The following is a 27,889-nucleotide window of genomic DNA, read 5'->3' as shown; positions in this document are numbered from 1 at the left end:
TTTACCTTTAAGAATAAGTAGTCTTAAATAGATGTTGATTGGTTCTGTAACCATGTTGCACCATTGACTTGAGGTACCAAACAGACAACTTTTACATTGCATTTATCAAATCACTGTAGCACTGTAGGAAGCTTACACCAGAGATGGAAAAGTGTTGAAATCCAAAGTGTTCATCAGGAATTCCCCATTTTTCATGGTGGCAGCTCAAAGATTTCTGTGTTATTATCTTCTATAAGTATGTTGGATTCCTCATATTCATCCAGACGCAGACATAGAACAACACTGCGGGAAATGTTTACAGTATGTTATGATAAACTAGATGAAGAAAATGTGAGTTGTGTTTACAATGGCAAAACACAGTCCATAATATTGAGAGAGAGATGAGGGGTATGAGGGGGTCTTAAAGGAAAACACCACCGTTTTTCGGTGTTTTGCTATGTTCTTACCTCGGCTTGGACTAATTAATACATACCTATCTATTTTCAATGTGTGCACTTAATCTTTGTGCAGCGTGTTGTGAATGTGTTGGCATTTGGCCTGGCCCCATTCATTCCTTGGGTTTCAGGCAGGGATGAATTTAGAAGCCACCAAATGTTTTTCCTATTTAAAGACTGTTACATGAGTAGTTACATGAGTAAATATGGTGGCATAAATTAAAACGTTTAAGCAAATAAAAAATGATAACTATATTGTATGGCAGAAGAGCACTTAGTTTGCAGCACTTCGACCTTGGTGGCTTCTGGGTTCACCCCTGTTTGGATCCTGGGGAGTGAATGGGGCTGGGCTGGATGCTGGCACATTCACGACGCGCTGTACACACGTCGTGAATTAGGTGCACGCATTGAAGAATGGTAGGTATGTATTAATTTGTTAAGGTAAGAAAATAGTAAAATATTATAATAGAATCCTTTAATAGAATTTAACATGTGGTATTAAATAATTATTTACTAAGATACTTTAAAAAAATAGCATTAAATAAAAAATAACATTTTAAATTCAAAACTTTAAGTGTATTTATTTAATCATCATTTCCCTGGTTTAATCTTTAATAATCTTTTAACAGACAAGGCTTATGACTAGTCCAAGACTAAAACAAATGTTTGAGCTGTCTCAGCTGAAAATATCTAGCACAGACAGATTAAGATTAAAATATGCCTGTGCCATTGATTTTTCTCAAGATACACACCAGTCTATGTGTTTTTCTAAAGCATGTTAGTCTTGGTCTTAGTACAAATTGTAACTACAGAAGAGTCAAGTTTTTAAATAGGAAAAATATTATTATTTTTGAGCGTGATGCTAATGGTCTAATCAGATTTAATGGATTATGCTAAGCTATGCTAAAAGTGGTAGCGCCAGACCCAGAGATCGGCTGAATGGATTCCAAAACGGTAAAAATCAAATGTTTAACTCTATAAGGGAGCTGGAAAATGAGCTCCCCTAAAATTATATTTTCAAAAAAGTGGACTGTCCCTTTAAGTGACAAAAGGAAAATCAGCTTACAATTTTATTCATTTGATTTTATTTCTGTACCTAAATACTACTGTTAGACCTTACTTTATTTTTGAATTTGTTCTTTTTTTATTTTCATATGCTTATAATTTCATGAATTTATTTTCCCCACCCCCTTTTTTTACTTAAATCCCATGACTAAAAATCCATAATGCAATCCATTTAACCACTACTATATAAAATTATGTAATTAAAAAGTAGATATTATGGTCCACTCTATTTCACCAAGGTCCACTTGAAAGGGTACTGTCCCGGTGACAGCTGGTGTACATATTTTGCCCATATTTCTGACAGTGTAGGATGTAAGGGTGGGTTATTTACCATATCAGTGTAGCTGGTATAAGACTGAAGCTCGCAGCCAACAGAAAGGTAAACCCGGAAAACCAGGACAGTGTTGCTGCGTAGATGCTGCTGAACATCGCAAATGAAACGCCAGCACTCAGAATCTCCACAAAGGCTACACAAGCAAACATGGCACCTGTACACAAAATATGCCGGATTCATCAATTATTAAGTAAATAGGGAAGATCAAGGATTATTGAGGAATGCGTACAAATGAGTACAATTAATGAATAATTGCAATGTAATACATTTATTAATTTTAAACTTATTCTGTTCTTACCTTGTTCCGATCCAGCCACTAATTTGGACATCTTGGATCGAAGGACAGGTATCGGCATTATAGACAGCAGCAAAGGCAGTCGAACTGCAATAAATAAGACATGAAATATTCTATCCATTTGTCCACCCATATTCCTATACACTCGAGATATCTAAACTCAGTCTTACCAAGGAACATAAGCAGGGTAGTCTTTGCAAACGCTGTCATGATGAGGCCGGCTGCCACAGACATCAGGCCCAACAGGATGATGTAGCCATCACGCAGACAGCGTGATAGCAGCGCCACACCGGCAAAACTGACCAGGAAGATTGCGGTGGAGAGAGCCGAGCCGTATCCCACCAGCACCTCGCTCCAACACAGGGGAGTGTTTAATTCATACAAAATAAAGATAGACATGCCACCCTGTATGGAGAACTGCAATAAAACAAAAAGATGGCAGTGTCATCTCAACGCTTTAAATATGATTCAATTCTCATCTTTGAGCTTCACTTAAAGGGACAGTAAGTAGGGTTTTAAGTGTTTCATTAATCAAAATCAATGTCTTTATTCATAAATATGTCCTCGTTGGTGTCAAATGACCTCTGCCAGTGATCTTACTTTTCTTTGTAAGCTTTACTTACATTGAACGGGTAAGTCCAAGGAGGCTTCCATGTCGTTCCGCTATACTGATAAACTATAATAGCAGTGAGGGACAAAAAGCACTACCAACACGTTTCATTCAGAACACGTGAACTAGCTGAACCCGACAAGGAGATCAGTGAGTACATAATGGCTACCGTAGTTGCAACACGCATTTGGAAAAGCGAGGCGCTAGAGAGCACTGTTCGTTTGAATGCAAAATACAATTTCATGGGGGTAAATCCTACTTATTGTCTCTTTAAAATGAATTCGTTTGGGGTCTTGATGAGGGCTTTTCATTTATTCATACAAATCTTTTAACTGAAGCCAGACTAAAACTCAATTACCTTATAAAACGCAAAAGCGGTAAGCAGGAGCAACAGCAATACGTTCCTTCTCCGCGTGGAAGCCGCAAACAGTAAGTAAACACCCTGCAAGCGAGCGGCCAAAGCTTGAGACCCATGTACCCGAGGAACATCATTGGTTGGGTTGGATGTAGACAAAACCAGGGACTCTTTCAAAACCCCCATGACGTAGCAGAGATTCAGAAGATGCATAAGAAATGCAGTGAGGAAGGGCCAGGTAAATCCAGCTGCATTAATGTAGAATCCAGTACAAAGAGAAGCTAAGCCGGACAACACACCGAGAATCATGTCTAGACGAGCCATTCGGACAGTCTTGCGTCCCTCTGGATCTTCTCCGCAGAGGTCGGCCACATAGGCGAAACATCCTCCGATCAGAGACGTGGGTCCTCCCATCATGCCGGTTAGGAAGGAGGAAGCTAGCAGGTATTTGAGGTTAAAGGAGTACCGGCTGACTATAACATAGCTCAGGGTGAATAGAGCATCACCTACGAGGGGGGGAATGATGGCCACTTTACGCCCACGGTAGTCGCTGTATGAGACCAGGAGCAAGGCAGATACAAGACTGGGGATGAGGAAGAAAAGTTCACATTGGAGAAGAAAAATAGACGTCTCCTTCTGTACTGCCTGGATGAGGGAAGAGAAAAACAGAATTTGTAGGGTAGTCAAAATTATTTATAGTGTTTACTTATAGTAAAATCACAAACATTAATAGTGCACAAGACAGGACAAGTCTCCAACTGTATGTTATTGCAATTCTTAGCCATGGAAAAAGCTCTGTGGATTTGTGAGAAATACAATGGTAGGCGAATAGGCTAAAATGGATCAAATAACCTGACAAGCATTTTTCCAGTTATAAGCTATAATCATATAACTTAACTTGATCTCTTAAATGGTCAACAGACATAACCGGTTCTCCACATCTACTGTAGATGTCATCAATATAAACTTTAGTGACTAAGCAAACTATATCGTAGTTATTAGCCAGTACATGAAGACAAAACCCAGGCTCTGAAAACACAGCTAAAATCTTTTGGGTATGTATGTGTGTGTGTGTGTGTTATTGTTTTCTTCATAAAATTATATACAATGTAAATGTCATTCATTGAAAACATAACCTTGATACCTTTAATACTGACTTATGTCACAAATTGAAATCAATGAGTGTAATTAAACTTTAATGCTCCTAATCTCATACAAGTAATAAAATTATAAGACTTTAGCCTGGGTCGCAAATATTTGGTGTATATAAAGGTGCAATTTGGGACTTTTAGCGGCATCTTGTGGTGAGAATGAGTGAATTGCAACCAAAGGCTTAGTCCACAGCTTACCCAAACTGATCTCACGGAAAGTTGTGTTATAGTCACGAAAAATGTGATTAATTTATTTGTGTCCATTGTACAAAATTCAGCTTTTTTCCTGCCTTGAGCATGAATGTCTTTTTTGTGTCACTTGCACGTATTTCTATAAATAATTTTTCATTTCCGTGGCACAACTTTCTTTTTTGTGTCATTTTTAGGGCCAGAACCCTATTGTTAATATATGTATTGTTTTCTCGTTACTTTTTTTCCTATTTTCTTACCGTTGTCGCTTGGGGTTGGGGTTAAAATCACTTTCTGTTACATTTTTAGACATCCTAACCCAAACCCCAACTGCAGGCGAGAATAGTTTTAGAGCCGAAGAGAAACATGTAGAAACCAATACATAAAAGTACCACATCGTAGTACTGAAACTGCCCTAATCAAAGTTTTAAATGATGTACGGCTGAATACTGACTCTGACAAAATAACAGTTCTGGTTCTATTAGATCTCAGTGCAGCATTTGACACTGTAACTCATAGAACTCTTATAGACAGGCTGGAAACCTCGGTAGGAGTCTCCGGGGCAGTCCTTGATTGGTTCAGATCTTACCTGCATGGTCGGAGTTACTTTGGAAATTCTGAATCGTATAGGGTGGATATGACTTGTGGAGTCCCACAGGGATCAGTTCTCGGACCACTTTTGTTTAATCTTTACATGTTACTGTTAGGTCAGATTCTACAGAATAATAAAATTAATTATCATAGTTATGCTGATGACACTCAAATGTACATGGCTCTTGAATCAGATGACAATAGCTCAATAGATTCTTTGTGCAGTATATAGCAAATAATACAGTATAGAGCAAATAAAAATCTGTATGAATCAAAAAACTTTTACAATTAAACCAAGATAAAACTGAGGTTATTGTATTTTGTGACAAAAACAAAAGAGCAAGTATTATAAAAGAACTAGATTCTTGTGCTTTTAAAACAGGGATCAAGTACGTAATTTTGGTGTTCTGATAGATTCAGATCTCACTTTTAATAGTCATATCAGAGCAGTCACCAAAACAGCATTCTATCATTTGAAGAACGTATCTAGAATCAAAGGCTTGAAAGACCCAGAGCAGCTGATCCAAGCATTTTTCCAGTTCACTGGACTTCCGAAGAAAACTATAAAGCAACTGCAGCTTATTCAAAATTCGGCTGCTAGATTATTAACCAGGACTAAGAGAATAGAGCAAATCACCCGTTCTAAAAACTTTGCATTGGCTTCCTATCAGTTATAGAATCGATGCTTTTAGTTTATAAAGCGCTAAATTGTTTAGGACCTAAGTATATTTCTGAAATGTTTGAACAATATAAACCAACCCGGACTCTTAGATCAACAAACTCAGGTCAGCAAGTGGAGCACAGAGTTAGAACAAAACATGGAGAAGCTGCTTTTAGCATCTCTGCTCTACACGATTGGAACAAACTACCAGAAGAACTTAGATGTGCCCCAAATGTATTTATTTTTAAAAGTTAAAAACATTATTTTTTTTCCTGTGCTTATTACTGAGCTCTTAAACATAGCTATACTGTTCAGCCTCACAGTGTTTATATTTTTCTTATTTCATTACCTTTGAATCATTCTTGTGTTTGTGTGTATCTTGTATTTTTTCAGTGATGTTTTTATTAGTTTTGCTTGTGTTAGTAAAGCACATTGAATTGCCTTGATGTATGAATTTGTGCTATATAAATAAATTTAGATTTGATTTTAACCTAACCCCAACCCCAAATCTAACCCCAACCCCAACCTACAATGATTAAAAAAAGAAAAAAAATGAGAAAACAATACATAAAATGACACAAAAAAGAATTTGTGCCACGGACACGAGAAACTATTTATATTTATAGAGTGAATTTCATGCTATGGACATTATAATCACATTTTTCGTGACTATAACACGACTTGCCATGAGATCATGTTGGCTCACCCCTCCCTTTCAAAATGTATAAAGAAGCTATGGTAGCCACCACAGGACTAAAACGTCATTGTCTGAGACACGTTGTGACAAAACACGATCTGTACAGCAGTTTGTCCGTTTAGAGCTACTGTAGAAACATGGTGGCGCGAAATGGCGACTTCCTTGTAAGAGGACCCGCGTATGTAGATAAAAACGGCTCATTCTAAGGTAGTAAAACAATTCAGCTCATTATGTAAGGTCTTTATACATACTAATAATATAGTTATGTATATTATAAAGATCCTTCTCAAAGTCCCACATTGCACCTTTAATACAAATCCATGAATAACAATGCCTTCTACTAGTTCAGCTTTTTAAGCAGTCTATTTCTGATCTGTTTTAATCACCAGTACTGTATACAGTATATGACTAATATATATGACGGTTGTGATGTCTCACCTCATGTATGGACACATTGGTGTGGTTGTTTGAGCAGTGAGACAGACTTTCGGCCGGGTAGGGTGTGCCGCTCAGCTGAAGCCACAGTCTACGGTACACATACTGCTGGAGCAGCGGGTAGGTCATAAACATGGTAAATGCATACAAGCCTACCACTGGCTCTATAAGGTACACACGACCCATCCCACTTCCTGTTTCTGGACCAGGAAAAAGGAACTAGAGGAGGGAAATGTTAAGTGTTTTGACACATAGCAATACAACATTTAATACACTGAAAAAAAATATTTTTAAGGTAAGTGGTTGCAATCAATTTATTTAAGCTACATTTAAACAAAAGTTTTATATTTTATTTTACTTTACTAATCTTTTTTGTTTAAATGTAGCTTAAATAAATTGATTGCAACCACTTACCTTAAAAAAATTATTAAATTCAATGAATAATTTTTTTCAGTGTAATAACAGGTAAATTAGCACAGTTAACACATTTTTGTGTATTTTGAACTTCTTTTATGGTTGTTTGTCCTATAATACTTTATGTTTTTAACCTTGGACTCTTAAGTAATGCCAACTCAAGTCTATGCATTTACAATTTGCTTACACTAACTTATTTTAGAGTTGCCCTCAGGCTTAAGCCTGCTATAGATTTACATTTATATTCCTGCATTTGGCAGATGCTGCCTATAGGTATACATTTTAAATTCGGATGGAACCCACAACCATTTGTCCCGTTTACGCAATACACAACTAAGCTACAGAAACTTTGTTACTTAATAAAATAGAGTTACTTCCATACATAGCTCATTGTGGATTTAATATAAAAGGATTTTGCCCCTGAGCAAGAGAGTTAGCCTATAGGACTGCTTTAAGGTCACAATAACAATGCCACGAGGAACATTTTGAGATTATGACTTGGTTTGGTTTTGATCTTATATTCCTGCAACTGTACATTTGAGAAATGTGCAAAGAATATAAACAAATCTAAAGTAAAAATCATAAATAGAAATTATTACATGTAACATAAAGATAAAGAACATTTAACTTGAAATACATCTTACAGTAGGAGGTTTAATGATTCTTACCTGAATGTTATGGTTTAATATATATCTCCATATTTAACAGGTGTATCCTTGCCCTCTTAAAATCCACTCAAGTCTCAGGACACGAATGAATCATTGCATTTTTTGTTCTACCACTTGCACCATGATGTGATTATTCGATCTATTAGTTCCTGTAAAATGGCATCGTAATCTTCTTACCTCGCTGACTCTATACTCTTTGTTTGTCAAGACTGAATGTCTCCAAAGGAACACACCCTCAGGTAAAACACACCCTGAGGTGAAACAAACTGCTTATTTGTGGTAAAGAATGAACGACAGAGAAAGCAAAGTAAAAGTGAGATTGAGAATTTGAATAGGTGTCCCCGTACACACACATATACACGCATCTATAAACATTATAACCAAACCACATTCTTTAACAATTTAAATAAAACTTTTTTGTAAAAAGCTTTTTTACAAATAACAAAATTTACATCACACTATAAAAAGATGTATTTTTTCAACTTAAAAAATTAAGTTACCTGATTGACTTAAAATTTTGAGTTAAATAAAAAAAATAAGTTGACACTACAATTTTTACATTTTGTTTAGTCAACTTTTTTCAGTGCATAATTTGGTTAAGAAGGTACACATGGTTTCAAAAACCCTATTTCACAGACTACAAAATCACGTTAACATGCAGAAACTGAATTACTGTGAATAGAAAAATAATCAAAAATGTATTTAGTTCCTTTTTTAAAGATGTTTATTATTCATCCCCGCTCCTCAAAGTGAATACAAATGTGTTATATATAAATTCTTTCCATTCCTTAGTATTATATTCTCTATGCTACAGTTACAGCATCACAAAACATACACAGCAAGGACATAATGATCTTTCAAGACAAACATGCATTGATTACTGTGCACTACAACACAATAAATACAAGCTTACGAGCGACTGTAAATTCAGTCAAAAAGACATAATAAAGTCAACCGTTAGTAAATAGATGAACGGATAAATTTCATTCAGTACAACTTCAAGCACCCTAATCAGTTTACATTGACTGTGTCAGTATTCAGGGATAGATTAACATTCAGTAGTTTACTGTAAAAGATGTCCACGGGACAAAAAGGTCAGTGCAGTCTCACAACCTGATTCATTCATATTTGTGATCCAATCCCATATTAATGGTTGTCTTGAGGACCAACAAGAGCTCCGAACTAAAAACCAAGGAGGTCTCGGGACTTTTTACATGCAGGAGAAATAAATGCACTGTAAAATATTTCTGTAGAAATTACAGTATTATTGGGTATTACTGGCAACTAGCTGCCAGTAACTTACTGTAGATTTTACATTTATGTTATTTACTGGCAACAATTTGTTCAAAGTTAAATGAACATTACAAATTTTACGTCTTTATCGTCTACAGTAAGTTACTGGCAACCAGCTGCAAAATTACAGCTAATTTTTTACAGTGTGGTAACTCTTAACTGTAACCATAGAATTGTTACAATGACAGTGTACTTTGTTAAAAACCATAGCAAGTGCAGAAATAACATCCTTAAATTGAGGTTGCTGAGGTTTTGGTTGAGACATAAACATATAAAGAATGCAAGTATTCGATTGCAGAATGCTGGAAAAACCAGCCTGGATTACTGTACGTACATACACTATAAAAAGTGAAAAGTTGGATCAACTCACAAAAAATAACTTTAATTGGTAACACCAACATTTTTTAAAAAGTTTTTTTCAACTTATATGTTATTGAAAAACTAACTTTTTGAGGTGTTACCAATTGTAGTATTTTTTTTAAGTTGATCCAACTTTTCACCTTTTACAGTGTACTGTAAGTTGGTTCAACCTAAAAAGCAAGTTACATGGTTTTCTTAAAGGAAAACACCACCTTTTTCAACAGTTTACCATACTCTCACCTCAACCTAGACAAATTAATACATCACTACCTTCCTTCAATGCATGCACATAATCCCCGCACAGCGCGTCGCGAATGTGCTAGCATTTAGCCTAGCCCCATTCATTCCCTAGGTCCAAACAGGGATGAATCCAGAAGCCACCAAACACCTCCATGCTCTCCCCATTTAAAGACTGTTACATGAGTAGTTACACGAGTAAGCATGGTATCACAAAACAAAACATATTTTTTAAGCGGATAAAAAAGTGCTGCAAACTAAGTGCTTTTTCCACCATACAATATAGTTCTCATTTTTTATCCACTTAAAAAATCGCCACGTTGTATTTTGTGCCACCATACTTACTCGTTACTCATGTAACAGTCTTTAAATAGGGAAAACATGGAAGTGTTTTGTGGCCTCTAAATTCATCCTAAGGAATTTGGATCCCAAGGAACGAATGGGGCCAGGCTAAATGCCAACACGTCCACGACACGCCGCACCAAGACCAAGTGCACGCATTGAAAAAATATATAGATGTATTGAGGCAAGAACATAGTAAAATACCGAAAAACGGTGGTGTTTTCCTTTAATTCAACTTCATACACATTCATACACATTTTTGTCAACTAATATTTTTAAGTTGAAAGAACTAGAAAATTTGAAGGCTATACCAGGTGACTTACTTTTTAAAGTTGAAAATAAATAAAGTGTTTTAATTTTTAAAAATAATTGGGTTTTACTCATTCTGAAAAGATTTCTTACGATTTAAGATAATAGTTTTAGTCTCCTGTAATAATATACGTTTTTTTGTATAAGCGCAGTATTTTGATGTGAACCATTTTTGCTACTTTGCACGGAAAGCAAAGACACAACCTTAAAACAAATCCATAGTTATTTTTTAAACTATAAATTCAAGACTAACAAAAACATTTTAAAAACCTTATAGTAACACTATTGTATGCTAATGTGTGTTTGTTGTTCATTTGAATAAAAGTGTTTAAAAATATTAAAAAATGTAAGGTGCTTGAATATTTTAATATAATGTTATTGTGCTTTAAACATCCAAACATATGTGCCAGAGTAGCAAAAATGGACTGATAACACAGATGAACCATTTATATCACAGTGACAGAGCAAAGTAAATGCAAACTGTAATTTTGAAAGTAAAGCTACATTATTTAAATAAAAATGAATGCTTCAAAAATATAAACTTCAAAGTAAAAATTCACAGTAACAATATTAATATTTTTTTTCATTCAACAGTTGTGTACCAAATAAATAAACTACTTAACATAAATAACGTGTGGACTGCAAACAGCACTTTTCCGTAAATAGCTGGTCTTACATAGCAGATAGTTGTACGATACCCTGTACAAGCACCAACTGATAATACTATAGAAAAAACATCAGTAAAGAGTTTACAAAATTTAGCTTTTAAGATATCTGTATCAAAAGTTTTCGAAGATTGAAAGGTTGAGCGTTGAAAGATGTATAATTTGTAAAAACAAACACACAAACCAATTTTCCAAAAAATAAAAAACATCTCTTTACTTTGAAATATCAAAACCCACATTGCATTAGGAATGACTTTATGCGATTTCTGCTTTTTCAAATATTTCAGTATTAAGAAAATGAGAACTGCCTTTGAGACAGCGTAAAACAATTTCCCTGAACTTTTTCACACATCATTTAAAGAAACAGTTACATTCCTTTCTAGTTCATCTAAAGAGAGAAACTTTCTCTAGGTTATGCTACACTCCACAGAGGTAATACAAGGGTTAACCAGCATTACTAGAAAGATAGCTTAAATTACTCCAAACCTACACCTGTCTACACTATAAAAACGCTGGGATATTTTCAACCAGCTCTGGGTCAAAAGGTTTAATAAAAACAACCCATCATTTTGGATTAAAACAACCCAGCATTAGTTAAATTGGGTTTGTTCCTTTTTTGACCCAACCCATTTTAAAAGTGTACCTCTGTAAAACCATTTCTCACCTGTAACGCACACTTAACACACCTTGTAGGATTTCTTACAGGTGTAACGTGAGGTGTAGAGTTATGTTTACACGTATGGGTTAATTTTTTACCTCAAACATTGGAGGTGGAGGCCATCACTTCCAATCCATGACAACTATCCTACGTTTCACAATAAGAATGGAAGACTTACATCACATGCACATTAAGTAGCAAAATGTTCATTATGATAAATAACAAATAAAAATTAGACGATAATTTACAACATTTCCTGTAGTCGGTCTCTTACCATGTCCTGGATCTCTCTGTTACGTTAGTCATGCACTTGCTTTTGTCTGATAAATATAAATATAAGACGTTAACCTCAGTGGCTTGAGTTACATACAGTAGATAGAACAAACAGACTTGATGCTTAAAATTTTCGTCTAGCAAAAATGTACAATTTGCTGTAGTGAATCAAAGCCTGAAAAGTCAGCCCTTGTGGTGAATCATCAGGGCCTTATCAAAACCACGTCAGCACTTAAAACAAGCAAGAGACTTGCTTAGCTGGGATATTGTGATGCACAGCTGCCAGCTGTATGGTCCTGTAACTGCAGCATGTTTAGACAATATGAAACATTCTGGACTAAACTACAGGAACATTGGGAGAATTAGAATAGAAAGCTAAACCAAATCCACAAAATGCTGGTGCATTTATCTGTAGGAAGAATATTTAGCAGAAACGTAAAGTGCTTTTGTTGTATTCGAGTATTAGAGTTCTCATGTAGTACGTGCTATACAGTTATATGTAAAGTACTCTCATTCATTCTGAAGCAGTGCTTTGAGTTAATAACAAAATTCAAATTCATCGAAATTCATCTCTAAAGACGGAGAGACATTTTTGTGGCTTGAAGTCAAAGAGATCAGTGAAGTTGTTTCTTCTTTGTCTGGCAGTTGGTAGTCGACGGGAATCTATATAAATATAATATATATAAAATATGAACCGTAATCATCTCTTAAACAAAGAAGATCATCAACAATGCACCAAAACGAATACATTGATGAATCACTTTAGCTTATCTGGGTAAAATATTGGCATTTGGGGTTCGAGCGGGCGAAGAACGTGCTGCTGGAGAACCTCTGAGGGTGGATGTTCCTGGAGACGTCACCCGATGAGTGGGGGTACAGGGACCAGGGGAACCGGAGTGTGTGGGGGTACCAGGGCCTGGAGAATAAGGGTAGGGGGGGATGTCAGGGCCTGGAAAGAAGGCTCTGTGGATCGGGGAAGATGAGGGCGATAGGTGAGGACTCGTCTGGAGAAGCCAGAGAAGCTCGTCGTTGTTGCGGCTTAGCCGCTTCTTCTCGTTGGTCTCCTTCTCCACGTACCCCTGAAGGTTAGCGTTCTCCTCAGACAGTTGTCTGGAAAGACAAGATGACAGGAAGGATGTTGGATGTTGTTTGAGATGCATTAGACGACACACTGGAGGGCTCCGAAATATATGCGGACCAGACTGTATGCTGATACATCTGTCTCACATGAAATGTCAGCATTTAACTCTTTCCCCACCACTGACAAGTTATCTCAATAATTAAATGGCAACTATGGTCCGATTATACATTTCTTTGGGTGTGTATGTGTGTATTAGTACATGTTAACGATATGCAAAATGAAATAAACAATGACGCAAGTTATCGTTTTCAACGTAAATCTCTTTTCTTGGACTGCAACAACCACACGGATTGTAGGCAACAGTTTACTTCCTGTCCCTGTTGGACATGACGACATTATCATAATTCCTCCAGCTTTGTCTCACAGCCTGTAAGTTAACTCCTTTTATTACACGGCTCTCTGGAATGCTTGATTCTGATTGGTCAGTTGAGAAATTTGCAGGTTCGTTCTTTTCGAATAATAACCGCTCCAAAATAATAACGCATAACCGGACTACTTGCACGAGTAAAATCGCTCTGCGCCAATAAAGATCAATAAAGATTACTGTTTGTTTGGCGCCATCTTGTGACAAACACTATGGACAACCACGACAACACACAGACAGCTTACTGAGACTGAACTTGACACACAAAAAAATACTGAATGGGCATTAAAACTTCTCAAAGACTGGCTAAAAGAGAAAAAATGGAGACAAGTATGAAGCAGAGGATCTTAATAAGGTATTGCGATCATTTTATGCATCTGTGCAAAGTTTCGCGGAAGGATAAAAATGTTAATTTAAAACAAATATGCCAATAAAATGTTTCAAATTCATATTCATGTCCAGTTTTTTTTTCTTATGTGGCAAGCAGCCGTGTAATAAGCGGGATAATGTAGAGGCAGCCGGTAGTTATTGGGAAATAAGCCCCTTCAGTGTGATACAAGACCCTCCGCTTCGCGTCGGGTCCTGATCACACTGTCGGGGCTTATTTCCCAATAACTACCGGCTGCCTCTACATTATCCCTTACTTAGCATTGCATTGTGAGCGAATCTTTCAAACATGGTAAGGAGCGTCACATTTCTGGCTGACATCAGAAGTATTCAGGCCGATCACAACGTACAGTTTAGCTGGCCAATCAGGGACACAGCGCTTTTCAGATCGGTGAGTTTTGTACAACATCAAAGTTTTGAGGAAGGCAGGATATCTGGAGCTACAAAAATGTACGGTATGTGGAAAATACATATTGTATTAACACATTGTATTATACCAGATACACAAAATAACGTTGTTTTTGGCAATGAAATGGGTGCACTTTAAGAGAAAACGCTTCCATGCCAATGACGAGTTTTTAAGGCAATCCGTATTTTCGCTATTATCCACTAGGTGGTGCTCTTACACAACTTATAAAACACTAAAGCATATACGCATTCAAAAACAGTAAATGCTCTGTGTATTAGAGGTCTTCTCGGGTCCAAAGAAATGTACCCAACCCGAAATGACCCGAATCACTTCATACCCGAACCCGACGTGCATAAATACATTTTTTTTAAAGAAAGACCCGACCCGAGACAAACCCGAGAAAATTAGACCCGAGTCCGACCCGAACTAGTGAAAACATTTTTTTAAACCGAATGTAAACGGCACTGACGTGTGTGCATTCTGCAGACCCACGCGCAGCAGTCAGACAGAAAGAAACTCCGGTGGCCTTGCAACCAATTTGGCGAGCTGCTCCATTCGTTTTACTTTGTTATCTGACAACGACACCAACGTAACCGCTAAAATGTACATTTATAATTGACTGACATGTTTGTCTCAACGAAAATGAACCTTCCGACAACCACACAATGTCGCAAGCGCTCTTGGCAAACAGATGAGAGGTTTGAAAAGGACAATGACGCACACAGGCGAGAGAGTTCGGGTCTTCTCGGGTCCGTTCAGAAAAAACACATTCATTTTTAAATTACCCAAGACCCGATGCCGCTATTATTGTACCCGTGTCCGAGGCACATGTGAAACTTTTAGACCCGAACCCGATCGGGTCTCGGGTCGGACCTCGGGTTTTCGGATCTAAGTGGACCCGTGAAGACCTCTACTGTGTATGTTTTGATCATCACTCTGAATCTGATTTTTAACAAAAATCCTTTACAAAAATGCAATTATCTCAGCTTTTTTTCAAAATTGGATATTTTTAAAAAACGACACATTTTTGAGAGGTAATAAAAAGAGAACAAAGATAGATAGAATGAGACTCTTTCATTTAAAAGCAGAGGGTCTGTTCTTTCATTTGTATTATATATTGCATGTTTATATATTTAAAGAATAAAATGCAAGGCATTCAACTTTTTTTAAAGCTGGCAGGGAAAGAGTTAATATACAAAGACAATACAAATCATATATTGTGTATTTGGTAATATAATAAGGTTGGGTCAGGGTGTTACCTTGACACCGCAAGGTGTCGGTCGATGCGGGCCATCAGGTCTTCATTCTGCTGTTGAAGCACCTGGACCCTCTCCTCCAGGTGCAGGTTCTTTTGGGCCTGCTCGAAGGATCAAGACAGAACTCAACATTAAATTCTTATACAAACCTCCCTGGACAACACTGTATTGAAATGGGTTGTGGACTGAACAATAAGAATTCATAAAATTTTAAAGCTTAAATAGTAAAAGGGGTTTAAAATGGACGTGTTGGTACTATTTCAAAATCATAAATAATATAACATCAATAGTAGATGAACGAAATGGGGTTTTAAAAATAGAAATTGATAAATAATGGAGCGTCCCAATCAAAGTGAATCAACTTTTATACACAGTAGTGCAAATTCAATATTTACAATATATAGAAATGAATTAGGAAGTGCTTGATTAAATCACAAAAGTGGCTCTGTAGAAGTACAGCAAACCTGCACACCTTTTCATTTTGAGCTTACCACTTTCTCCAGCTGGCAGATCTTCTTCTCCTGGTCATGAATTTGCTGGTTCTTCATCTCCAGAACTTCCTTTAAACTCTTTAGGTCTTCTTCAATATGCTGATATGGCGCCAGGGCATCCTGTATATAGTTTTATATGTGCTATAGTGTCTGTATGTTTTTGTATTATTTTATATATGCATGCACATGTGTGTGTTTTAGAGACATGTACCACAATCTGCTCATCTGTGCTCTTCCTCAGTGCCTCCTCAAAACGCTTGGCTTTGTCCTTCAGGGTTCGGTTCTGAAATGTCAGCGTGTCCACCTGGTCCTGAGAGAGCCAGTAGTGTTAGTAATAAAGCCACATGGATGAGAAACAAAACACCTTTAAATACTTTAAAGGGGACATATCATGAAAATCTGACTTTTTTAAAGGGGACAGAGATTGAAAAACCATTTTACCTTGTCTTTACTGAATAATGGTAGTCTACCCGCATTCACGAACATACAAAAAGTGCTAGACTTGCTAAACATCTCAGTCTCATAGAAATTCCTCTTTTAGAAATGTCAGCCAGAAAACAGCCCAATCAGAAAAACTGATGCTTATGACATCACAGGCATCTCACTGCACCTCCACTTTAAAATAATTGGCTACATTTTTAGAGTGGCAGCAAAGTCAGCCAATCAGTGATGAGATTATAAGTTAAGCCAGTAGGGGGAGCCAAATAGGTGCAAAACCACTTGTTTAAAATCCCCCACCCTAATAGAGCTATCTGAGAGGTTTTTAGGAAGCTTCTAAGGCATTACAGACCCCAAAAAAAAAAAAAATTTGTCTACATGTCACATCACAGAACAAGGATAAATACCCCGTTCAATCATTCTATGTCACCTTTAAATGTTTAAGTGCTATAATTGGGTCCCCAGTGCTTTTATCAACATAGAAATTGTGAAAAAGATCAACCCAGTAACTTAGTTTTGGTAAACCATTCTCTGCAAGCATGTGAAAAAATAGTTAATTGAAATTGGGCTCTCCTTGTGATGTCAGAAGGGGAAAATATCGCCTCTTAATCTGCACTATCCAAACACATCACTGCCATTTAGTGCATAGATCAGCTCATTTGCATTTTAAAGGACACACCCCAAAACGGCACATTTTTGCTCACACCTACAAAGTGGCAATTTTAACATGTTACAATAAATTATCTATGTGGTATTTTGAGCTAAAACTTTACATATGTACTCTGGGGACACCAAAGATTTATTTTACATCTTTAAAAAATCTTGTGAATGTCCCCTTTAATTGATATGGTAAGTCGAAAAAAAAATTAACGAATCACCTGAAGGGAGAGGCGCAGTTCCTCAAAATCCTCTTCTAAACTGGCTTTTTGCTGCTCGTGGGCTTTTCTTAAATCTAAAAAGAAATTAAAGAAATAAAATGTATGTAATTCAAGTTAGAGTTCACATCTCTGGATTAGTAGTGATACAACAAATTAGACTCTTACCTCTCATTGTCCTGGCATGCTCCTCTTGCAGTGTTGCCATGGTGATGTTATGCATGGTCTTTAGATCCTCCAGGGCAGCCTCATGGTTGGCAGTCAACTCCTCGACCTATACACAAACCAAAACAAACAAAAAATATGTACTGAGGATGAGCCTCAATTTACTAATACAGAGTTCATAGATAAATTAGCATTTCCCATGAATCCCAGGAGACCCGACCTGTTCCTGGTGCTGGGTGCGAATCTCCTCCACCTCCGACTGATGTTCGGCCTTGAGGTGATCCCTGTCTGACGCGTGACGCGTTCTTAGGTTCTCCTCTAAGGTGGCAAGTTCAGACTCCTGCTGGACCTGCAACTCTCTGAGCTCCCTCTCGAAACACTCCTCCAGGTCTATCTTTTCCTTCTGCAGACGCTCCCAGCGAGCCGCGTTAAAAGCTGGGAAATATGAGAGGAGAGCAGAATTTCACTGAAACCTATGCTAATGAAGACTGGGCACATACAGCATTAAACTCACACGACTCACCCACTTCCTGCTGAATCCTGCTGAGTTCCCAGGACAACTGTTGTTTCTTCTCCTCAGCATCTTCACTCTGAAATAACAACACACATATATATATATATATATATATTTATCCTCATCAATCCAAGCACTCCACACAAAATAAAATAAAATGTAGAATTGTGAAGGGACCGTTAATGCATGTTAAAAGCTATAGCATTAGCAGCACAAAGGTTTTGGGTTTAATCCCAAGGAAAACACAATATAGGCCTACCTCTCCACGCATAAAACGCACACTACTTAATAGATCTAATATTACTTACATTTTATTTTCTTATGTGTATTTATTTTATCTTATTTAACTGAATTGCAGTGAAAAACAACATGATGCAACAGTGGCAGCTGTTGAATGATACACTATAATTGGCCATTTTTTATAATGACCAGCAGAGGGCACCATCTTCCTAAAAGCTTTTCCCATCTTCCGTGAGTCTGTTTGCCAACCAAAGGGTCAGGGGTTTGGCTGGGTTAGCATAACACAGTTCACCCCTGCTGGTAGATGTCGTAACTGCACCATCTGGCCACTAAATGCATCTTTTATGAAAAGTAATCACAATACTTTGTGATTGATTGATTATGAGTATAGCTGTGATATAATAACATGGATCAGTTCACAGGTTCGGTCTCAGGTATAGAGTTTCTAGGAAACCAAACTGTTGCCGTGCCCTTGAGGAAAGCACCTGACTACAGTCACTCAAGGGAGATTGTCTCTGCAGTTACCTGTGCATCAGGATATATATAGAAAACATCTGCTAATCGAATAACACAATTTACAAGAGGCACATTTGGAATGTAGGTCAAACAAAGTAAAAATAGTAATAACTAGCTATAAACTAAACTAGCCTTCCAAGCTTTGAAAAGCTGATTTTGTGATATATTAAAGGTGCAATGTGGGACTTTTAGAAGGATCTCTTGACAGAAATGCAATTTAATACATAACTATATTATCAGTGGTATATAAAGACATTACATAATAATAAACTGTTACATTAGAATGAGCCGTTTTTATCTCCATACACCGTGGGTCTCCTTACATGGAAGTCACTGCCATGTTTCTACAGTAGCCCTAAACGGACAAATTCTTGATGTGTGTCCACGAGGGTGCATCAGAGTCGTATTTTGGGACAGACTCGAGCGTCACGTCGGAAATAGGAAGAGAAGAAGATTCGTAGACTAAGCGAGCTGAGACCGAAAGTCCGCATGAAGTGCGCCATTTGGGACAGGGATGTTGTCTCAGACGTTGGTGTGTTTGTCCTGTGCCAGCTACCGTAGCTTCTCTATTGGCGCTTTTTCATTGATTAGCACCCCACAGTTTGGTTTGGGTCAGCTTACTTTTGGGGGCTTTCCACTGGATGCAGTATGTAGTACCCAATACTTTTTTAGTACCACCTCGGTTGGGGTTCCAAGCGACCTGAGCTGATACCAAAACGTGACGCGAAACCATTGTAGATCAATGATTGGTCTGAGAGAATCGTCACTACCAGCATCATCCCTATAATATAAAAGATTAGCTTTACCTTCATGCTAGCTTGCGCTGTCTCAAGCAAACATGTTGTCATCTGTGCTTTGTTGTAAGTTCCTATTCCTAAACTCCCTTTTGGCGATGAAAAACATCCACAGGTTGAGAATCAGGAACACCAACACAGTTTTTTTCTAGATTTGCAGTTTGTGGCAGCACATTTGCAAACGTGCACGTCCGCATATGCTTTAATGCATCTTAAATGAGGCTAAGCGGAGCGTGCCGACCGACGCCAACGATGTTTGTACAGAAACTGTCATGTGAGACAGAAGTAGTGATAAACACGATGTGCAAACATTTATTTTGGTGATCAATTTTATTTTTGTGGCGGACTGAGAAATAAATGAATGTATGGGAATGTACAATGACGCTCTCACCAGTATGTAGGCAGCGCAAATACAACGACACGCCTATATTCCTCCCACTCCAAAGTGTTACTAAACTCAATGGAAAAGCTTACCAAGTCAAAGTGAGGTGAGCTGACCCCACCTGACCCAAACCAAACCGTGGGGTACTATGCAATGGAAAAGCGCCATAAGAGTCTCTATGCTGTTGGTTGCAATTCGCAATCTAACCCCTAGATGCCACTAAAAACCCCACACTGGACCTTTAAAATAAAATGTTGGCTTAAGTCTAGTGATCTAGGTCTGTAATTCAGGGTGAGTTTTAGACCACAGAAATATGAACTGAATACCTTGTGGCAAAAGTGTTGAGTGCAGATCGCAAAGACCTCCAGACTCTTGTTAGTTTTCTTCAGTTCAGTCTGAAGAGCTTGTAGCTGCCTTGCCTGATCTTCACAGCGGCCCTGCAAAAGCTGCAGTTCCTCATTCCTCTCCACTTTCTCTTGCTCTTTTACGCTCTTCTGCTCTTCTTCTTTATTCTTCTCCGGGCCTGGAGAGCCAGTACGAGGCAAAATCGGCACGCTCGAACCTCGGACGGCTACTGTCGCTCTCTGCTGCCTCTGAAGAACTAATGTTGTAAATGTGAATGAAAGGGAAAGCGTTAAAAAATCAATTTCGTTTCAGTTTACACCACAACAGCCCTCTCTGTAGATAAAATAGCATCTGTAATGTAAGGATACCCCGGGGAGTCCTGTGTGCTTAATAACCGTAAACCATTTACATAAAGCTTTACCACTATTTCTATACCAAACTGGTTTACTTACACTGAACAGGGGAAATACCTCAACAAATTGGTTTCATTGAAACGTAAATATGAGAAATATGATCCGCAACGAATGCCAATTTACAGTCCTACTTACTGTATACCCTATAACCAGACCATGACAAATTTCACAGTTGAAGTAAAATACACATAATCCATTAACATTTTACACATATGTTAAAGTCAATTACCTTATCTTGATTACTAGCATAAAAAGCAATGGGTTCACTTTATAAACCTTTATACTGTAAAACAGACCATTTGAGTCCTGACTAGTTAATAGTCATGTTTTATTTAAAATAAAGCACAGCTATGACATCTTCACTGAGCTGCTATGTGCATCATTATAGCTGATCATTATTTAGTTTCTCTTCAGAAGAAATCATAAAGAACCAACATATCGGATTTTGCATTAAAGGAAAAAAAATCCAGATAATTGACTCACCACCATGTCATCTAAAATGTTGATGTCTTTCTTTGTTCAGTCAAGAAGAAATTATGTTTTTTGAGGAAAACATTCCAGGATTTTTCTCATTTTAATGGACTTTAATGGACCCCAACACTTAACTGTTTAAATGCAGTTTAAAATTGCAGTTTCAACGCAGCTTCAAAGGACTCTAAACGATCCCAAATGAGGCAGAAGGGTCTTATCTAGCAAAACAATTGTCATTTTTGGCAAGAAAAAAAAAAACGCACTTTCTAACCACATCCTCTCGTCCATCTCCGGTCCCGTGATGCGCCAGCGCGACCTCACGTAATTGCGCAACGACGTTGAAAGGTCACGTGTTACATATATAAAACGCACGTTTGCGGATTATTTTAAACAATAAACAGACACAACGACATTAATTAGTATCATTCCACATACAACAACGTCGGAACGCTCCTCTTTCTCCACACTTATAAAAACTGGTGGCGTAGTTTCGATACATCATCCGTGACCTCTTGACGTGATGGCATATTACGTAAGGTCGCACTGGCTTGTCACACAGCAGGAGGAATACGATAAGTTGTGGTTTAAAAGTGCATATTTTTTATTTTTCTTGCCAAAAATGACAATCGTTTCGCTAGATAAGACCCTTATGCCTTCTTTGAGATCATTTAGAATCCAATTAAACTGCAATATTAAACTGAATTGAGGCTGTTAAGTGTTGGGGTCCATTAAAGTCCATTGGAATGAGAAGAGTCCTGGAATGTTTTCCTCAGGAAACGTAATTTCTTCTCGACTGAACATGGAAGGACATCAACATTTTGGATGGCATGGTGGTGAGTAAATTATCTGGATTTTTTTAAAGAAAATGGACTAATCCTTTAACAGAATCCATGCTTGTTTGCATCAAGAAATCAATAAATATGATCCTGCATTAAATACCAAATTCAATGTATTTACAACTTTGTCATAGTTTAAACATTACACCGATTTATTATAAAGACTATCCAGTCCACACACACACAAATACACCGATCCTCACAGAGTGACCTCCTCACCAATCTAGCATAATTCATAGTCTGAGAGTCGGTCTCTATGACAACAAAGAGAAAAATCTGTTTTTTCAGGTATTAAGGTGGGCGAAACTGACGTAAGGAAGCATATGAGAAAGACAAAAAACAAACAAGTATTCACTGTGTATTCATACACTGTTTATCATTTAAAAAGCAAACGATTTTATTAAGCAATAACAGAGGTCACGTCTGTAGGGTGTTGTTAGTCAAAACAAATGGTGTAGTGCCTGTAACCAGACTGAATCTTGAGTATTGATTCATTTTGTACATGACAGCTGAACTTGAACCCAGTGGACACATTGATTATGTCCCATGAGCTACACTGCAACTCCAATGAGTTCAGTCTGTGTGTTGTGTACATGTAAAAAAAGAGAAATGTGAGCACCGATAGACATTTAATGGGAGCACTGCAAGCAAAGGAGCAGGGGTGTGCACTCTGAAATGAAAGCAATATCTTTTGGTTTGTTACCTGGAGATTGCGGTTTCGGAGAGACTACAGCCAATCTCTTAGGGGATGAGAGAGACGAACGAGAGCCATCAGAAGTCTTCTGAAACTCCTTACGGGAAGCTACAGATAAATGAAGAGAGGTAATGGCAATTAAAAGGCACACATAAATACTAATGGCACACACAGATATCTATAACTGCATACAGTAACCACCACCACCACCCCTTTTTTATCTCTCTCTCTTTTCTCTTCCATGGAGTCGTAATACAGTCTCAGTGGTCCGTGGATCGATTCCAATAAGAGGCAGCCAACCACAAAATAGCTCAGCTGCCAGGGTCCGATTGCCACACGGGTGGACCGATATGACATTCTGAGAGCCTGCAGTCATGTGTGAAGCAACGCTTGCATACAACATAAAATATATTAGACAATCCATATCGCACTGACTTGTGAGGTCCAGGATAGTGGACGGATAGGAAAGGGTGTTTAAACACCTAAAAGCATTGCACATGACACTTAAAACGTAAAAACATCATTTAATCTATAAGACAAATAATGAATCATCTGATTTTGAAAAACTTTAATCATGTACTACAGTAAATGCATACTGGTGTCCTAACATAAACACATCGCATATAAATGTCACCCAGAACATAAAACTAAGCAACTCTTTTAATTGTAAATCTCTATAGCAGTGTGATTTGCAAATATGAATGAAACACCCATGAAATTATGGGAAAAAGGGAAAGGTACAAAAAGAATTGAAGTCTATCTCAAGTCTCGCATTGCACAACAGAGAGGGGCACGTTTTGGGAGACTTGGTGCTTTTGGCTTACTTTCACCAAACACAAACACTACATTGCAACAAGGGTCCCAGGGCACCTCATTACTGCCAGCTCATTTCGACATGAAGCAGACAGCCAAAGACACCCCTATGGAATCCCAAATGAACTCCTCTCCCTCCCCTGGACCCCATTTTAACCCCGCCTCCCATGCTGAGACAGCACCTTTAGCAACATGGGTGTGTGGGAACATATAACTGGACAGAAAGGTATTTAAAAGCGTAGAATGAACATTATTTCATAAAAGTAGGTGTGACCCTAACTGTGAAAACCAAATTTTTTACTTTTTTGTAATCTTTAAAGGTGCACTGTGTAACTTTTAGAAAGATCTTTTGACAGAAATGCAATATAATATACATAACTGTATTATCAGTGGTGTATAAAGATCTATATAAATAAACTGTATTGTTTTTATTACCTTAGAATGAGCCATTTTTATTTACATACATCGGGGGTCTCGTTACACGAAAGTGGCCATTTCGCACCACCATATTTCTACAGTAGCCCTAATCGAACAAACCAGCCTGATCTCACAAAAACGTACATATTTTCCGAGTTGGCTAATTCGTAACATTCATATGAAGTTAATCGTGCAAAATCTTACGATTATTATGAAAAAAAACAACAACAACGAAACCGACCCCCTAACCTCGCACCTAACCCCAATTTCACAGGGGTCAAGGCAAATCGTACCAAAACTTACAAATGTGGTCGGATGAATTAATATGAATTATCCAACTTGTAAAATATGTACGAATTCTCGTGAGATAGCATTGGACAAACTGCTCTATAAAGCATGTTTTGTGACTACGTTGTCTTAGACGATGACGTCTGTGGCGGCTACCATTGCTTCACTATGCGTTTCGAAAGGAAAGGGTGAGCTGTGGACTGAGCCACTGGTTGCAATACACAATCTTACCAGTAGATGACACTAAACAAACACAGAGAAGGTCACAAATAGCTGAAAACTGTTCTTTACTATTCAACAGTGGTGACTTTTCATCCGAGGGGCGCAAGATCAAAATATGTTTTCGGAGTGTCATGTGTGTTGCTCGTGTTTTCAAAATATGTGTTTGTTGCGTCTTGTGAACCATGTGCATTACATGTTTGTCAAAATAAGTGCCTGCTGCGCACGCGTCGAAACTGTTTATGATAAAAGAGACGCTCAAGTTCAGAAAATACACGCAAGACACTCCCTTAACAGTAAACTCTGATTACGCATGAGATTATGCGAGTATCTGGCAAATGCAAGCGTCTTTTTTATCATAAACCCTTTAGACGCATCTGCGGCAATCACTTATTTTGACAAAAAACATGATGCACATAGGATTACTCGACGACACGCAGAACACATATTTTGAAATTAAGAACCACAGACATGTCGGGCTACATACATGTTGTGACGAACTTCGCCCTTGAAAAAAGAAGCCACCGACCGCCACTGCTATTTAAAGCAACACTAAAGAGTTTTTTTTCACCTTTAAATAACGTTTACAAAAAAGTTTCAGTCGTTCATCCACTCGAAACAGTGTGAACGGCACTTTCTCATTCACTTTGCAGCCCTCTATCGGCCAAAAGCGCACTAAAGAAGTTTCCAACCGTCAGGTCGCGGCCCTGTAGTTCAAGTGAAAACTACAAAACTTGCTTTACAGCAGACCTACAATCCAATCAGAGCCAGCTATGCTGCCATAGGCTAAATTATTTACGACAGTGGTAGTGGACAATTCCGCTTCAAACCTGTAGGGGGAGCAAAGAGCAAAAACTCTTTAGTGTTGCTTTAAATAGCAGTGGCGGCCGGTGGCTTCTTTTTTCAAGGGCGAAGTTCGTCACAACATTAATATATTGCAATAATAATAATTTATCCCATTTTAAATCATTGTAATGCAGGTCTCACATAGACTTTTGCTTTGAACACATAATTCTCAACAGTTAAAAGAATTATCACCATAAAGGACGAAAAAACATTCAGTAGTATTTTTAAATATCAAAGCGATGACATTATTCATTTGATGTGTGCTCCTATAAGACACTTATTATTTCAGCATTACAGTGCTATTTTTCCTGACTTTTATGACCGCTTCAAGTTATTCTCAGTGTAATTATTTTAATGGTGCTTTTGTTTGTATATACAGTATGTCTCTTAAATCAAAAGATTGAAGGTCGATCTCCTAAATTATGAAGGAAAATATTACAATTGCCCCTGGTCTCTGCTACTTCAAGATGGGCCAGAAGTCCCGGGCAGCCCATCTGGCCCTCTCGGGCACTAGGGATTTTGTTTGGATAATACAAAGGGAAGCAGCAGGCATACCACTATAGGCTCTAGGACATGTGCTTAAGGATCAGCACATGCAATATGGAAAATAGGACAGAACTGATAACTAATACAGCAAGAGAGAGAAGGGCAGGTTATAAAAAGTAATGAACCTGGTTAACTGGAACAGCGAGAGCTCTGATTGGACAGCACAGTGTCCAACATAAGTGTACATTAAACACTGAATTTTATTTTAATTGGACGATTATTTCTTAATGATTGGGCTAATTGTAAATGTGTGTACAGTATGTATACAGGACATTAAAGTGGAGGTCTCTCTCCTGTGAAAGCCTAAGATGAATGAGTTTGCATCAGGAAGTAGGCCACACTAGTCCACATTTCAGTATTGACTAAACATACTGCAGTCTGTAGCATCAACCCCCTCTCCGAACAGATCTGTGTCATTATTCACACACACACACACAGTGGAGATTAATAACACTGTACAGACCGATGACAGGGAGGTGGCGGTTATTTATGCCTGACAAACATGCTCCGGGATTTCAGTGCAAGGTTTCTGTCAAACCTGAGCGGTTCTCTGTATATTTAGCTCGAGTCAGTTCTGGCATTGGAGAAAGTTTGTGACCTCTTATCTGAACAACTGCATGGAAAAAAATCCAACCTGACACATTGTATTGGACCTTTGCATACTACAGTAGTTAGTACATATTCCAGATGCAGTATTTGGATTTAAAATTGCATACTTTTTAGTGGATACCTATTGATGCCACACTTGCTATACTGCATATCAGCTGAAGTCCATTCTTGTGTATCCTAGTGCATACTGGTTGCAGTGGTCTCCTTAACACATTATGTAAGTAAAGCTGCACCAGTAGCGTTTTTTGGCAACTGGGCAGCGGCACGACGAAACATGGAGGGCGGCACGGCAATTAAAAAAAAAAATCCTGCATTTAGTTTATTTCTTTTTGAATTCCTACCCCCCAATTACCCCTATGTACAGCAAATTGGGTAAATGTGAAGAAAAAGCAAAAGGTGTGTTTCACTTACCCACAGGGGAGCTGCGTGGAGGGGGCAGCAGCGAGCGGCGTGTCAGTGCAGGAGTGTTGGGGGGTTGAGGGGTGCTTCGACAGGGGGCTCTGGGTCCTTCTGCGGGCGGGGACGTAATGACACGGTGTAATGGTGCTTCATCATTTACACTGTTGGGACCTAAAATACAAAAGGGACTTTTTTCAGAGCCACAACAGAGTTTTCAAATCTTGTCAGTTAATTAAAAATACAATCTTTGTTTAATCATTTAACACATTGCAGGTCATCCTCTTCTCTGGTTCACTGTAAATGTCAACTAGTACAACCATCATTACATCAAACTGTATTCATTATCTTGTTCACACCTTCGCCATCTCATTTTTCTTCAGCCAGACCACACTATTCATCATCTATAACGTTCATTTAACTGCTCATTAACCCCAAAACTGATCTTGGACGCTCGAGTCGCTCATCCAGCCTCAGGCTTGATCAATAACTGCAGCTCAGCTCGATAAGATGATAAAACGAATGCAATAAAATGAATGAATTACTTGCCGTGTAAAAAACAACTTTACTGAGACATTTCCAATTTTACAATTCACTGTTTATGTATTTAATAGGCACTTCCTACTGTACATGTAAGGCAATTTTTACAAAATGCACATCTAATCCTGTGCATCTCTCTGATATATCTTTGATTCCAGGAACAGAAAATGAAATGACACCATTACAATGCTTTCAAATACCTTATTTTGTAACTGAGAATACAAAGACGAGAATAAGGAGCGACGTAAAAAATACAGCCTTTCTATCTCCATTAGACACTATAGAATCACTCATCCTAATCTATGGTAAGATTTTACTGCGGTAAGACTGCGATTAAACTTCCACCGTGGCTGTGTGAGGGTGATCTGATAAGGAAAAGATCTGGGACGAAGTTTTGGCTGCAAACATGAAGCTTCAGAACAGCAGGACGTGCGGCACAGCCCTCCAG

General features: G+C 38.0%; 2 protein-coding genes across 4 annotated transcripts in view; both read right to left on the bottom strand.

The window, feature by feature from the left end:
• Positions 1–137: 137 nt before the first annotated feature.
• slc46a3 (solute carrier family 46 member 3) lies at positions 138–8,171 on the bottom strand. 2 transcript variants are annotated; one of them, XM_055208541.2, is made up of 8 exons: positions 7,900–8,171; positions 6,821–7,036; positions 3,393–3,738; positions 3,097–3,263; positions 2,299–2,545; positions 2,132–2,215; positions 1,831–1,987; positions 138–282 (listed from the first exon to the last, which is right to left on the bottom strand). In XM_055208541.2, exons 2-8 carry the CDS (start codon positions 7,001–7,003, stop codon positions 192–194), a joined length of 1,275 nt encoding a protein of 424 aa, XP_055064516.2. In that variant the 5' UTR covers positions 7,004–7,036; positions 7,900–8,171; the 3' UTR covers positions 138–191. The 2 variants fall into 2 exon arrangements, with proteins under 2 accessions (XP_055064516.2, XP_073730337.1); XM_073874236.1 differs by having other exon boundaries at positions 3,097–3,738; positions 7,900–8,167.
• A 2,125-nt stretch (positions 8,172–10,296) lies between these two features.
• The window catches only part of mtus2a (microtubule associated tumor suppressor candidate 2a), a 92,306-nt gene continuing 74,713 nt past the window's right edge, over positions 10,297–27,889 (bottom strand). The window contains exons 5-15 of one of the 2 annotated variants that reach the window (XM_055208544.2): positions 26,917–27,075; positions 22,777–22,875; positions 20,335–20,609; positions 18,086–18,152; positions 17,783–17,997; positions 17,566–17,671; positions 17,401–17,474; positions 16,296–16,394; positions 16,085–16,204; positions 15,597–15,697; positions 10,297–13,146 (exon numbers count right to left, since the gene is read on the bottom strand). In XM_055208544.2, coding sequence (XP_055064519.2) covers positions 12,804–13,146; positions 15,597–15,697; positions 16,085–16,204; positions 16,296–16,394; positions 17,401–17,474; positions 17,566–17,671; positions 17,783–17,997; positions 18,086–18,152; positions 20,335–20,609; positions 22,777–22,875; positions 26,917–27,075 — 1,658 coding nt within the window. In that variant the 3' untranslated portion in view covers positions 10,297–12,803. The remainder of the gene's footprint in view (positions 13,147–15,596; positions 15,698–16,084; positions 16,205–16,295; positions 16,395–17,400; positions 17,475–17,565; positions 17,672–17,782; positions 17,998–18,085; positions 18,153–20,334; positions 20,610–22,776; positions 22,876–26,916; positions 27,076–27,889) is intronic. The other variant, XM_055208545.2, reaches the window with a different exon arrangement.

This window comes from Misgurnus anguillicaudatus, chromosome 12 (assembly GCF_027580225.2).
Source record: "Misgurnus anguillicaudatus chromosome 12, ASM2758022v2, whole genome shotgun sequence".
NCBI classification, from domain to species: Eukaryota; Metazoa; Chordata; class Actinopteri; order Cypriniformes; family Cobitidae; genus Misgurnus; species Misgurnus anguillicaudatus.
The sequence above is the reverse complement of the archived record's forward strand: the minus strand, read 5'-3'. Positions and strand labels throughout refer to the sequence as shown.

What these genes read in the sequence shown, in the direction of transcription:
- slc46a3 (XM_073874236.1), bottom strand. Translation starts at nt 7,003, where the DNA reads ATGGGTCGTGTGTACCTTATAGAGCCAGTGGTAGGCTTGTATGCATTT. An exon ending in CCGCTTTTGCGTTTTATAAG is followed by an intron (nt 2,546 to 3,096) that starts GTAATTGAGTTT and finishes GTTTTATTGCAG; the next exon opens with TTCTCCATACAGGGTGGCAT. An exon ending in TACCCTGCTTATGTTCCTTG is followed by an intron (nt 2,216 to 2,298) that starts GTAAGACTGAGT and finishes TATTTATTGCAG; the next exon opens with TTCGACTGCCTTTGCTGCTG.